The following is a 15486-nucleotide window of genomic DNA, read 5'->3' as shown; positions in this document are numbered from 1 at the left end:
TTTTCTCCCTATGACCGCGTGCGTTTTCTCCAGGTGCTGTGGTTTTTTCCCACATTCTAAAGACATGCAGGTTTGTAAGTTAATTGGCTTTTGAAACAAAAATTCCCTAGAATGATGGATGCGAAAGTGGTATAACATAGAATTAGTGTACAGGTGATTGATGATCAGTGTGGAATTGGTGAGACCTGTTTCCACACTGTATCTGTATCTCTAAACTAATTTATTGGAATCGATTAATTTTATATTATACTGCATTAATAATACGATAGTCGTTTATTGGAGTGAATTGCATGGTAATGTGTTATCATACAGTAATCTATTCACTTTATAGTATCACACTGTTACAGTGACCAGACAGGAGATGGACAATTCACAATCTTCTGGGAGGACAAACCAGAAGGGAGAGAGACATTGTCTTCAGAGAATGAACTTCACCATCAAAAAAGAGTTATCGAGCATCTCAGTGACAGCTCTTGCAGAATTGGTAAACGTCTTTTGACTCTTTGACTTATCATAAAATGGAACCGGCGCACTACAATCGTTAGTTCATACTTCCCTCTGTGGATGAGACCATCAAGGATATATCAAAGAATCATAGTCACATAGCACAGAAATAGACCCTTCAATCCACCTCGTCCACATCGCCCATCAAGCACCCATTTGCCCTATTGCTATTTTATTTTCTACTACCTCGTCCACATCGCCCATCAAGCACCCATTTGCCCTATTGCTATTTTATTTTCTACTTCTGCTCCAACCTCGAAAACATCCTGGTTCACATCCCAGATGGAAATAAACTGATGCTTATGAGCAACTTCAGTGCCAATGTGGGACAAAATGTGACCCTCTGACAATACATGACCAGCCAATATCTGCAGCACCTGTGCCATGACAGGTACCAATAACAGCCAGATGGACCACTGCCTAAGCTGTTCTATTATTCCACCGACCTGACCTCAAAATATCAGCATCGAATATTGTTTCAAGAAAATTAATGGCAAAGCTCTCCAGGATCCCCCAGAGGGAACCCTTCTCGGGCTCCCCTTCAAAGATAACCCATCAATCCCGCAGCCAACAGCAGCCACAAAGTGCCCTGAATTCTATCATAAATGGCATCTATGAAGGGACTCTGGGTTTCTCTCCCAAGAGAAATCTTAACTGGTTTATTGAGAATGACCAGTAGATCAAAGAACTAATTAATTGCATTTGTAAGGGACTCCTGTATTGAAAGCTTCATCATTCCTCAAAGGAAAAGAGTTCTGCAGGAACGTACAGGAAAACATCCAGCAAAAAAACTGTGAACTAAGGGAAAATTATGGATGGAAGAGTTCAGGAGACTCAGCAACCCAAGGACCGAGTTCTTCAGCAATGTCAAGACCCAAAAGACCTGGCCATAACAAGCCAAGAACAGAGATGAACTTAACAAAAAAAGGACAGGTTGTCAATATTCACCGAAAGAATCACTTCAAGGGCCTCGATTATGATCTGTCCTTAACCCAAACCCCTTATCTCCATTCCTGACCAACAAGAAATTTAGGCCATATCCCAACCAGAAACAGCAACCTTACAGGAACACTGATCCCTGTTGAAATTGTAATAATTTGGTGATGAAGAGCTTTAGTTATGAATCTACCATCTCAGTGACCTCGTGGTCCACGTTTGACAAGCCAAAGGTATTCCAGAGACCTCATTGAAGACATTACTGTTACAACTTCAAGAAATAAAACAAATCAAACTGTGGTTTCGTCAAACACATGCACTCGGTCTGCCGAGGCCTACTGGATGGCCCAGTTCCTTCTCACCTCAGTTTTAAATGGCCTTCCCTTTATTCTAAGACTGTGGCCCCTGGTTCTGGACTCCCCCAACATTGGGAACATTTTTCCTGCATCTAGCTTGTCCAGTCCTTTTCTAATTTTATATGTCTCTATAAGATCCCCTCTCATCCTTCTAAACTCCAGTGAATACAAGCCTAGTCTTTTCAATCTTTCCTCATATGACAGACCCGCCATCCCAGGGATCAATCTTGTGAACCTACGCTGCACTGCCACCATATTCTCACGGTCCACCATAGGGAAAGACCACCAGGATTCTCATCAGTCACAATCTTCACAACCTCAAAAGATAAAGAGCAGCACAACCACTATGTAACTATGTATTTATTCACAAAATGCTGGAGTAACTCAGCAGGTCAGGCAGCATCTCGGGAGAGAAGGAATGGGTGATGTTTCGGGTCGAGACCCTTCTTCAGACTGATGTTAGGGGGGCGGGACAAAGGAAGGATATAGGTGGAGACAGGAAGATAGAGGGAGATCTGGGAAGGAGGAGGGGAAGAGAGGGACAGAGGAACTATCTAAATTTGGAGAAGTCGATGTTCATACCACTGGGCTGCAAGCTGCCCAGGCGAAATATGAGGTGCTGTTCCTCCAATTTCCGGTGGGCCTCACTATGGCACTGGAGGAGGCCCATGACAGAAAGGTCAGACTGGGAATGGGAGGGGGAGTTGAAGTGCTCGACCACCGGGAGATCAGTTTGGTCAATGCGGACCGAGCGCAGGTGTTGAGCGAAGCGATCGCCGAGCCTGCGCTTGGTTTCACCGATGTAAATAAGTTGACATCTAGAGCAGCGGATGCAATAGATGAGGTTGGAGGAGGTGCAGGTGAACCTTTGTCTCACCTGAAGGTTGGAGGAGGTGCAGGTGAACTATGTATGGCCTTTTTCAACCTTGTCAAACACTTTGTCGCCATTAACAACAAATATCTGTGGTGCATCCTGCTAAAATTCAGCTTCTCATGGAAATTCGTCTTCATCCTATGATCCTAACCAACAGGTATACAACAGAGCTTATACCAAACAAATCCATGTTATTGTCCTGACACTTTTTCCACCTTTCCCATCACAATGCTACATCTTAACGCCAAACACTTCCCACTGGCTGGAATTCATCATCAGAAATAGCAACAAATTATTCATTCTATAGCAACTACGCTCCAGAACTAAGGTCACAATGACCTGTTTCCTTTATCATTATTACCTTTTTTGCATAGCTTTCATGTATTTGTTCTCTCTACATCATCGTCTATATCTCTCGTTTCCCTTTCCCGTGACTTCCAGTCAACCCGATACGTCACCCATTCCTTCTCTCCAGAGATGCTCCCTGTCTTGCTGAGTAACTCCAGTATTTTGTGTCTATCTTCGGTTTAAACCAGCATCTACAGTTCCTTCCTACACACGTCACCCAAATATCAGTAGTGGAGTTGCAGTATGCAGGCAATATTCATGTCTGTGGACATTCAGAGGCCAAGCTACAAACCATAATCAATTTGCATGCTGAAGCATTCAGAAAGATGAACCTACATTCAAAATCTTCAACACAAATGTCCACCACAAACCTGCCCTCTTACACCATACTGCCCACTATAAAGATTTATGTTGTGATCCTAGAAAACTTGTCATGTCTCGGGTGCCACCTCTTAGCAAAGACAGATGTTGATGATGAAATTCATTTTCACCTTCAATGTGCCAGGACAGCCTTTGGTCAATTGAGAAAAAAGATGTTTGAGGACTTCTTACATTCACACTTTTAGAGCTAGCATAGCTGTAGTAAGCACCTCAAGGCACTGGCAAGACACCACCAATACAATTCACACAAAATCCTCCAAATCAACTGGAAGGCTGAGTGAATAAATGTCACCATTCTCTCTTGCCAATATTTAAAGCACCGAGATCCTAATCACACTTTGTCAACTCTGTTGGGTATATTACATCAATTGCATGTCTGATATCAGGTTCCTGAAACACACTATTGGTATTGGTATTAGGTCCATCATGGGAATGGGTTACCAGACAGGCAGTAGAAATGATTCAGGGATATACTCAAAGCCCTTTATATAAAATGCAACATTTTCACTGACTCTTGGGAACCTCTGACCCTTTACTACTCATAACATATCATCACCACCGAAGACGTACCATCAGTTTTGAATTCTGAATTTTGCCCTTTGCAGACGCTAGCTGAGCTAAAGAATATATTCAACGTTTATAGTTTTAATTTCAGATGTCAAAAATGTCAAAAGATATAAATGTCCCCGGTGTGGGACGAATAAAGGAATATATTAAACATTTGCAACATTTTTCTTATAAAGCAGTTCACCAGATACAATATCTGCTTATACATTTCTCAATAGGAATCCATAATTATTGAAAGACCTTATAAGCAGCATACCAAAGAACACCTCTAATGGATGGCTCACTACCTGTCCAACCAGCACTATCCTACCCACGGAAGCTTTGGTTTATAAGGTTATCAATGCTATAAGATTTCCTCAATAATGTAAATGCATAGAAACTAATTCTGTATTCCTTACAAATGATCTTTCTTTGCATTTTATATTACGTTTGAAGTTTTCACTTCAAAGGAACTTTTCTCCTGATCGACAATTAAAATTAAATTCTACAACCTGTTCTTTATTCATCATAGAACAGTAAAGCACAGGAACAGGCCATTCAGCTATCATGCCTGTGCTGACCATGATGCCAATGTAAGTAATAACATTTATCTGCACAAGATCTGCATCTCCCCATCCCCTTCCTACTCATTTGTGTCTAAATGTAAATTAAACAATGCTATTTTATCTGCTTCTACCCGCTTCCTTAGCAGTGCATTCCAAAATATTTGTCTCAAATCTCTTTAACTTTCCCCCCTTTCTTCTTAAAGCCATGACCTCTAGCATTTGGCATTTTTGCCTTGGGTAAATAACTATCCATCCTGTTTCCCGTAATTTTATGTTTCTATCAGATTGCCCCTCAGCCTCGATGCTCCAGAGAAAACAATCACAATCCAAATTGTTCAACCTTTCCTTTTATTTAATACTGTTCAATCCAGGCAACATCCTGGTGGACCACCCTCTCCAAAGCCTATACACCCTTCCTGTAGTGTGGCACCAGAACAGTACACAATACTCCAAATATGGCCTAACTAAAATTTTGCACAGCTGCAACATGACTTCCTAACTTGCATACTCAATGCCCCGACTGATAAAGCTAGCATGCTATATGTATGTTTTACCATCCTATTGTCTTATGTTGCATTTTCAGAGATAAGGACATACGCTAAAGAACTATTTGTACATCTATGCTCCTAAAGATTCTGCCATTTACTGTAAACTTTCCTCTTGCATTTGAGCACCCAAAAATAGTAGTAGTGATGAAGAAGGCTGAAAACAATTTTGAAATCCCCCTGATAAATTTGGGAATTAAATCTTCATCATACTTGACTTCAGAGTTGAATTCCTCATTGAAACTTACATTTTTTGACTATATAAGTGACTTATTCATATTTTAAAGTATTTACAAGACAAAAATGATAATATCAAATGCACTTACATCAGTTCACAGTATTTTATTGAGAAGAAACATTAGTTCATTTCACTCTGCAGCCCCCACATAGTTTAGGACAGGCAGTACTTGTACACATAACCTCCAAAACAGTTTATTGAATCTGATTATACAGTTTAAATAAGGTCTTGGTTTTCACTTTCTATTTCCTCTCTCTTGTGATTGTTCTTACTTGCCAAAGTCAATAATTTTTAACACCAGCCAAACTACCAGAGCAAACAATGGCTAAAATAGCAATGTCTGCAACATGATGAATGTAAAACTATGCAACCTTTGACAGCCAACACTCAAGGGATGACACAGAGGGTCACAACTCTATGAACCTGGCACTCAGACACCCAGCTACTATAAAACTATTTCAGTCCCTTCTAAAAACTTTTATGTTGCCTTTGTTTCTTATAGTCTCTGACATTTGGATAATACTAATAAATTTGCATACACAGAATCTTTCAACAATGTACCATTGCTCTTATTTCTATATGATCGCAATCTATAACTACAATCTGTCTTACATTTCATCATATTTTCTGAAGTTGTTTTTTCCTTATTAATATGAACTCGTATAACTGAAGGTATTGCTTAGAAGTTGCCGAAAGTGTTCCTCAATGAGAGGTAAATGCAAATGAGTACTAACCTAAAACTGAAAACTGAAAATGCAATTGCACAAAAACTTGCCTAAAATTTATTTTTGAATTGCCATTGTGTTATTTTAAATTTTAAGCTTCAGTAATGAACCAATTTCACAAGAATTACAACATCATGAAAATGTTCTTGAAAATAACTGATTTATCTTGCACGATCAACAAACAAGATGTTAAATTGCAGAAGTCAGCACCAGAGGTATGCAGTTCAAAACATTAATCCATATACTAAAATTCAGTGACGCACATAGAAATAAAGTAACATCTTCAAAGAACAGTTATTAACCTTGTGGTGATATGTCCACCTACCTGATTTCAAGTGTTTAAAAAGTAGACATATTTGAGAGGACAGCAATGTTGCATAAAATGGAACAAGCTTCAAAAACAGCAGAGTATCACAAAACAATTTGTGCGCAATCTAAGATACCCTTCAAATAAATAATATTTGATTAAGAATATTTCTTACATTATGCCTATCAACCACAATGAATTTTATCAACAGACAACGATTCAGTTGTAGCATAATCATTGTGTTTCTCTTCATATACTGAAGATATTAAAAAACAGCACTTACCTGTCTTTGATGGAAGTGTTGGCTTCTCTTTCTGCTTTGTATCACAGTTCAAAGGGGAAGTGGGAAGCAAAGGGACTCTGAAACAAATATTGCTGATCAATGCAGGCTGCCAACCGTAACTCCTGCATCATGTTATCACATTATTCAACATTAAAATAATGATTAGTTGGAAAGATGTAATAAGCAGTTTTTAAAAAAAGCCAAAACTAAATAAAATTGAAAAGGAAACAAAAAGAAGAAATAAGAGCCAATTTTAAAAGTCAGTAAAGAACATTTGGTTCTTTAAGAATGCAAACCAGATGCAATATACCTGATAAATATGGAAATAACAAGTAACAAATTGAAGAGGCATAGTTGGTTGGCAATTTAAATGCTACATTTATTTTAATCTTGTAATATTAGTTATATCCTTCTTAGTGGCTGAAATAAACTGAATTTCTTACCCCCAAAGGAAGTCCTGAAAAATGCTGCATTCATTCTCCACTAAGATCATTAGCATTTATTGCCCAAGGACAAAGATATTCACCCATCCAATCCAATCTAGACTTTCTTTGGCAAGATCCAGCCCTGGCAGCAAGACCAGCTCAGGCTTCTGGCAACCAGCCCTAAAATTCCTTTAATATGTTAGGATGCTGGGAGTGTTGCGACTTTGTTGTGTGAGGGAAGTCATAACTTTTTGCAGTCGGCTAACTAAAGATTTTTATTATACCCTTAGGCCTGCTGCAAATTATCCAACTAGTAGTGATTTGGGCACATGCCATCTTTTCTAACAACCCCCCAACAAGTCCTGCAGACAAGACTTGGATACATTAAATAAATAGACAATATACAATAGACAATAGGTGCAGGAAGAGGCCATTTGGCCCTTCGAGCCAGCACTGCCATTCAATGTGATCATGGCTGATCATTCTCAATCAGTACCCCGTTCCTGCCTTCTCCCCATACCCCCTGACTCCACTATCCTTAAGAGCTCTATCTAGCTCTCTCTTGAATGCATTCAGAGAATTGGCCTCCACTGCCTTCTGAGGCAGAGAATTCCACAGATTCACAACTCTCTGACTGAAAGAGTTTTTCCTCATCTCCGTTCTAAATGGCCTACCCCTTATTCTTAAACTGCGGCCCCTTGTTCTGGACTCCCCCAACATTGGGAACATGTTTCCTGCCTCTAACGTGTCCAACCCCTTAATAATCTTATACGTTGCAAAATTAATACGTGCCTCATTTAAATTAGTTGGTCATGATGACGAATGCTATAGAAATATACTAAATTGCTAGCTTGAATTGTAATTAGTAAGTTTTATTCTGCAGTTATGCTGTATTATAATGTATTTCTCCCATAAAGAAACACAATCATTGTTGATACATACATTTTGTAAGTTTTATTCTATTTAAAATTTAAGATCTATTTAAAATTTCTAGTAAGGGAAATTTTTACCTGGCAATGATAGAGAGTGATTCCTCTTCATTTCTATACTGCGGACACATTCTTGCAAGCTCACGCAGATCAATTTCCAGCAGAGCAATATGCTTTCCAAACATAGAAGAAAGAAGACAGAAAATCTGTTGGAGTGAAACAGATTGAATGACAATGAATTTTTGAAACAAATGCATGAGCAAAAATTCTGGTAAAATATTTTGCTTATAATTTTCATCTCTTGTAAAATGTTGGGCATTTTTATCATCAGCAAATAAGTCATTAAAAAATGCAAAATTTGGGGAAAAATGAATTAATTGTTTTTGAAGAGATATTTCCCAGAGTTGCATATTTGAGTACTACATTCAACACAACTATGCTTCTATAAACCAAGTCTGCCTAATGGATTCACCAGCCTCACAGGAAATCTACCGAAGGACTCCATTAGCACTAAAAGGGAAAAACTGTTTAATGCAGACCCTGTAGTGAGTCCAAAACGAGCGTTATTGTTCAAAGGTCTTTATTCGTAGGTAACCGTAACAAACTGCAACTGCTTACTTTGGACACACACTACTTAACTAGCCAATACAATCTAATCTCATCTCTCCAGCTGGGCGACAGACACAACTATACCTCGCGCTCCCGCATCTCGTGACTCGTTAGCCCAACCGAGGGTTCGAGACCCCCCCGCTAATCCGTATGTCCCTACATGACCCCCCAGAACCCTCGAAACCATACCTCACGGGTGCCCGGACCTCCCTCCCGGAACGCGTACGGAGGGGGGAAACCGATACCGCCAAAGTGACGGGAAGCGGGGAGGCCGCCGCTGCCGGAGGCGATGGAGGGGCCACGGAAGCGGAGGGCGTAGGCGACGGAGAGCGCTTGATCGGGAAAGGGGGCCCGGACCCAACCATAGGCGGCGGGGGGCTGAGGGGTGGCAAACAAGGCGCCGCTGGTGGCACCGGGGGGGCGGCCATAGGCTGGGCCACCGACACAGGGAGGTCCTGGTCCAAATGGGCCGGCTTGAGCCGGTATACGGAAACGAGTTCCTGGCGATTACCCACCTGTAAGGTAAAAGTGACAGCCCCTCTCTTCAGTACCTGAAACGGGCCCTGATAAACCGGCTGAAGAGGAGGGCGGTGGGAATCTTTCCGCAGGAACACAAAATCACAGTCTCGCAAGTCCGACGGGACGTGGACCGCCACGCTTCCGTGCCAGGAGGTCGGGACTGGAGCCAGAGAACCTACCCGTGCCCGGAGGGAACCCAACACCGACGTAACGGGTGGTGGCAAAGCGGGGGCGGAAGGGAGGATGTCACCTGGTACCCGCAGGGGCGAACCGTAGACGAGCTCGGCCGAGGATGTGCCTAGCTCGGCCTTTGGGGCCGTACGAATGCCGAGGAGGACCCAAGGCAGCTGGTCAGCCCAATCGTGGCCGGTCAGTCGGGCACAGAGGGACGCCTTAAGCTGACAATGGAAGCGCTCAACCATCCCGTTGGATTGGGGATGGTAGGCGGTGGTCTGCTGTAAGCGAGACCCATACAATTGTGCCAGCGCGGCCCAGAGGGAGGAGGTGAACTGGGCTCCCCGATCTGTAGTGATGATAGCCGGTACGCCGAAACGGGCCACCCAATGCAATGCCAGGGCCCGTGCACAGGAGGCCGCCGAGATGTCCGACAATAGGAGCGCCTCCGGCCAACGTGTAAACCGATCCACCACCGTCAGGAGATGAGTATAACCCCTGGAATAAGTCAATGGACCCACCAAATCCACGTGGATGTGGAAAAAACGGACTGGGGGAACCTCGAAACGCTGGTATGGGGGCTGGACATGGCGATGAACTTAGGAGGTTTGGCACGGAATACAGGCCTGTGCCCAGGCCGCCACCTGCTTCCGCAGGCCGTGCCAGACAAACTGGGCGGCCACCATGGCCGAAGTCGCCCTGATGGACGGATGTGCCAGGCCGTGAATGGCCTCAAAAACATTACGCCGCAGGGCGGCAGGCACCACCGGGCGAGGGCGTGAAAGGGAAACATCACACCACAACTTGGTACCTGTGGGGCCATACGCCACCTGCTCCAGACGCAGTCCCGAGGCTGTGGAGGCGTACACCTCGGCCGTTTTTTCCAGGCGCTGAGCCTCCGCTAGCTCCTGGAAATCCACCTGTCCGCCTACCACGGCAACGGAGGGAATGGCCGGCCGGGACAGGGCATCAGCAACAGTATTAAGCCTACCCGCAATATGACGGACATCGGTGGTAAACTCCGAAATTAGGGTGAGGTGCCGCTGCTGGCGAGCTGACCACGGATCAGAAACCTTAGCAAAAGCGAATGTCAGAGGTTTGTGATCCGTGTAGGCCACGAAAGAACGGCCTTCCAAAAAATAGCGGAAGTGGCGGACTGCTAAATAGAGGGCCAGGAGCTCCCTATCAAACGCACTATATTTGAGCTCGGCTCGCGAGAGCTGCCGGTTGAAAAACGCCAGGGGCTGCCATTGACCTTCGACCTGCTGCTCCAAAACCCCACCCACCGCCACGTCTGAGGCGTCCACCGTTAGCGCCGTGGGGGCGGAGGAGCGCGGGTGCACCAGCATGGTGGCGTTGGCGAGGGCCTGTTTGACCGCGACAAAAGCCGTCTCTGCAGATGCGGACCATACCAACTCTGCGGGGTTACCCGCGAGGCATAGAAAAAGGGGGCGCATGACCCGAGCTGCTGCAGGCACGAACCAGTGATAAAAGTTCACCATGCCTACAAATTCCTGCAATCCCTTGATGGTAGTAGGACGTGGAAAAGAGCGGACCGCCTCCACCTTAGCTGGCAAAGGGGTGGCTCCGGCCGATGTGACCCAAAAATTCTACCACCGACAGGCCGAATTGGCATTTGCCCGGGTGCAGAATCAGGCCGTGATCCTGCAGCCTCTGGAATATAGTGCGGAGGTGGACTAAGTGCTCCTGGACCGAACGGCTGGCAATCAAAATGTCATCGAGATAAATAAACACGAACGGCAAACCTCGACCCACATGGCCCATGAGACGCTGAAATGCCTGAGCTGCGTTTTTAAGGCCGAAAGGCATACGCAACCACTCAAACAATCCGAACGGAGTAATGGTAGCCGTCTTTGGGATGTCCGGCGGATGGACCGGGATCTGATGATACCCCCGCACCAGATCGATCTTCGAAAAAATTGTAGCCCCCTCCAGGCTAGCTGAGAAGTCCTGTATGTGCGGAATCGGGTAGCGGTCCGGCCGCGTTAAGTCGTCGGAAATTCCCACATGATCTCCACCCCCCAGATGCTTTGGAAACCATGTGCAAGGGTGAGGCCCACGGACTACTTGAAGGCCGCACAATTCCCAGCCTCTCCAAGCTCAAGAACTCCTCTCGAGCCATGGCCAGCTTTTCGGGTGGGAGGCGCCGTGCCCGGGCAAAAACCGGCGGGCCCTCGGTCGGAATGAAATGCACCACCCCATGCTTCTCGGAAGGTGCATCGAACCGCTGAACGAGGAGCTGCGGGAACTCCGCTAGGACCGCATCGAACTGACCGGGGGCCGTGATGGCCTGGATCGCTGAACTGGGTGGGGCGGCGCTTGGAGGGGCCGTAGGCCCCGTACTTCAGGGCCGTACGTCGGCCGAGGGCTGCAGGCCGCTACCTTGGACGTCTACGACCAACGAAAACGCCCATAGGAAGTCTGCACCCAAAATGGCCTGGCACACATCCGCCACGATGAAATTCCAACGGTAGGTCCTAGACCCAAAGGACAGGGACATAGTCCTCTTACCGTAAGTGCGGATGGCGCTACCGTTCACTGCAATAAGGGGCGGCCCCTTCCCCCCGCTTGAACTTCACAGCCGTAGGGAGGCACAATACTCACAACCGCTCCCGTATCCACCAGAAACACGATCCCGGTCTCTTGGTCCGTCACGTAGAGGCGGCAATTACGGCCAATCGAAACTGCCTCTACGTTCGATCGGCCCAGGCATTTCCCGGAAACGTACACGGGGCTCTGCAACTTCGGGCGTCACTGCCCCACCACCGATGGAAGAAACACCAGCCGCTTTTATTCTGCCGTGCTGGTTGTGCCCGCGACCAATAAACATGTTCTGCAGCCCCCTCTTGCCTGGCAGACTGCGAAATAGCGGCCGAGCCGTCGCTCTCCCGGCCGCTCCCCCGACTGCCGCTGGGCCTCGAGAGACGATTGACCGAGTCGTCCCGGGTGTGCCGCTCCCTGACGAGCACGTCGGCTTTCTCGGCGAACGTTTCCGGGTCGTCAAACGAGACGTCGGCCAACACCAGCCTGACGTCCTGGGGTAGCTTCTCTTGAAATGCCGCCTCGAACATCATGCACGGCTGATGGTCGCCCACCAAGGTCAGCATTTCCGTCATCAACTCGGACGGCAGCCGCTGCCCCAGCGCTGGTAGATGGAGCAGCCTCAGAGCCCGCTGGTTCTGGCTCCAGCCGAATTTCTTCAGTAGGAGCCTCTTGAGCCCCACGTACTGCTCCGTTTGGGGTGGACTGGTCAGATACTGACTGACCATCGCAGCCACCTCCGCCTGCAGACAGCTCACGAGGTGGTGGAACTTCTCCAGTTCGCTATCCACCTTTTTAATATGGAACTGCGACTCCGCCTGTACAAACCACAGGTGCGGCTGATGGGCCCAGAACGGCGGTAGGTGCACCTCGCCCGCGCTCGCTCCCACTTGCGACATTCTGCGTGTTCTTCGCGTTCGGGGTCACCAATGTAGTGAGTCCAAAACGAGCGTTATTGATCAAAGGTCTATATTCGTAGGTAACCGTAACAAACTGCAACTGCTTACTTTGGACACACACTACTTAACTAGCCAATACAATCTAATCTCATCTCTCCAGCTGGGCGCCAGACACAACTATACCTCGCGCTCTCGCATCTCGTGACTCGTTAGCCCAACCGAGGGTTCGAGACCCCCCCGCTAATCCATATGTCCCTACAACCCAATGATTGTGCAGGATACACATTTTAAAACCATTCAAAATCCCAATTTCCTCCTCCAAACATAAAAGCTAAATCAATGTGTTCAACATTTCAGAGAATATATTTTCCACATTTGGCCCCAAAGTAATTAAAACAGAAAAATCTATCACAATATTTTACAATGAGAATTCAGTTTCAGTTATATAAAAAAAACATTTTTAAATGAAATAAAACTCCAATAATTCACCATCCAGTTATTTGGAAATCCCAATGGTCTGGCATTTGCCTCACCAAGACCTAGTTCCCACACTCGTTATAAACTCACCAAAGCCCCATTTCCAAGCTTCTTATAATTTCAACAGGGGCGTGTTTTCTATGTTCTCGCTAAATCCACCAGGGATGTGTTTCTAGTGCCCCCTTCAAACTTACTAGGTTTTGTATCCCATACTGCTGTTAAACTCAATTGGTTTTCTGAAAAATGTATTACACTACTGTGTTAAAATGTATAACTTATAAGTGGGTTGGGGTATTAATTTGAGTAACATCCAATAGCTCTTAAGATTTGCCAGTCCAACACCATTAAAAGTCTTGTAGGTGTTAAATGAGTAGCTGACCCTTGCCGCAATCCCTCTCAACATCGTTTGGCTCTGACTCTTGTATATACCCAAACTTCCCACAGGCATCACAGGTACACCTTCTTCATTTGTCCCACACCTCAAATCTTTCATCAAGAAAATATATAGGTCCAGAGTGAAGTGATCAGATGAACAACACTTTCTTAAGGATAGAAATAGAAGAATCATAGATATCAAGTCAGATTCCATTGGTTCTCCTGCAAAGGCACATAACTTACCTTCAATAGTAATGCAGATTGGGTTATGTATTATAAGAAAATAACTGCAGATGCTGGTACAAATCGATTTATTCACAAAATGCTGGAGTAACTCAGCAGGTCAGGCAGCATCTCGGGAGAGAAGGAATGGGTGACGTTTCGGGTCGAGACCCCTCTTCAGACCGATGTCGGGGGTGGGACAAAGGAAGGATATAGGTGGAGACAGGAAGATAGAGGGAGATCTGGGAAGGAGGAGGGGAAGGGAGGGACAGAGGAGCTATCTGAAGTTGGAGAAGTCGACGTTCATACCACCGGGCCGCAAACTGCCCAGGCGAAATATGAGGTGCTGATCCTCCAATTTCCGGCGGGCCTCACTATGGCACTGGAGGAGGCCCATGACAGAGAGGTCAGACTGGGAATGGGAGGGGGAGTTGAAGTGCTGGGCCACCGGGAGATCAGTGGCGTTAATGCGGACCGAGCGCAGGTGTTCAGCGAAGCGATCGCCGAGCCTGCGCTTGGTTTCGCCGATATAGATGAGTTGACATCTAGAGCAGCGGATGCAATAGATGAGGTTGGAGGAGGTGCAGGTGAACCTTTGTCTCACCTGGAAAGAATGTTTGGGTCCTTTGATGGAGTTGAGGGGGGAGGTAAAGGGACAGGTGTTGCATCTCGTGCAGTTGCAAGGGAAAGTGCCCGGGGTTAGGGTGGTTTGGGTAGGAAGGGACGAGTGGACCAGGGAGTTGCGGAGGGAACGGTCTCTGCGGAATGCAGAGAGGGGAGGGGATGGGAAGATATGGCCAGTGGTGGGGTCCTGTTGTAGGTGACGGAAATGTTGGTGGAGGATATGTTGGATCCGCTGGCTGGTGGGGTGGAAGGTGAGAACGAGGGGGATCCTGTCCTTGTTGCGAGTGGGGGGATGGGGAGCAAGAGCGGAGCTGCGGGATGTAGAAGAGACCCTAGTGAGAGCCTCATCTATAATGGAGGAGGGGAAGCCCCGTTTTCTGAAAAACGAGGACATCTCGGAAGCCCTAGTCTGAAACACCTCATCCCGGGCACAGATGCGGCGTAGACGGAGGAATTGGGAGTAGGGGATAGACTTTTTGCAGGGGACCGGGTGGGAAGAAGTGTAGTCCAGATAGCTGTGCGAGTCGGTGGGCTTGTAATAAATGTCCGTCACTAATTTTTCTCCTGTGATGGAGATGGTGAGGTCCAGAAACGGGAGGGAGATGTCAGAGATAGTCCAGGTATATTTAAGGTAGTCCAGGTATATGTATTAATGTATCTTTATCATTCACAAAGCAATTAGTATCTGCACAACATTAAAACTAGTTTGTCCATTCCCAATGAAACAATTTCTCAGTTACCTTGTCAGTGCTTCTACTTCCTATTGCATAAGATCCAGCTGTCTGAATGCTTAATCCAAGATGATCTGAAATATGATATTTTAAATTATTACAACCTGGACTTTCATGCACCTTTAACCATACAGAGTATTATGAAAGAAATGTACAATATTTAATTCGTTATTTAATTAAAACTGGTACTTTTAATCCTCATGAAACACAATAACTAACAAGGCAGTGATGGGGGGGGGCTGTTACTTTGGCAATGCCATTATTTGAGGTGCCAAATTTGGAAGAACTGTGTCTCAGTTTAGTCTAAATGCAGGATCTTAGTGTCAGAGTG

At 45.8% G+C, this 15486-nt stretch overlaps 1 protein-coding gene across 1 annotated transcript in view; it reads right to left on the bottom strand.

The window, feature by feature from the left end:
- The window catches only part of wdr27 (WD repeat domain 27), a 326961-nt gene that overhangs the window by 294689 nt on the left and 16786 nt on the right, over nt 1-15486 (bottom strand). The window contains 3 exon segments of the mRNA XM_078405889.1: nt 6610-6686; nt 8045-8169; nt 15165-15229. Of these exon segments, the coding sequence (XP_078262015.1) occupies nt 6610-6686; nt 8045-8169; nt 15165-15229 (267 nt within the window).

The sequence above is a fragment of the Rhinoraja longicauda genome, chromosome 9, assembly GCF_053455715.1.
Source record: "Rhinoraja longicauda isolate Sanriku21f chromosome 9, sRhiLon1.1, whole genome shotgun sequence".
NCBI lineage: Eukaryota > Metazoa > Chordata > Chondrichthyes > Rajiformes > Arhynchobatidae > Rhinoraja > Rhinoraja longicauda.
The sequence above is the reverse complement of the archived record's forward strand: the minus strand, read 5'-3'. Positions and strand labels throughout refer to the sequence as shown.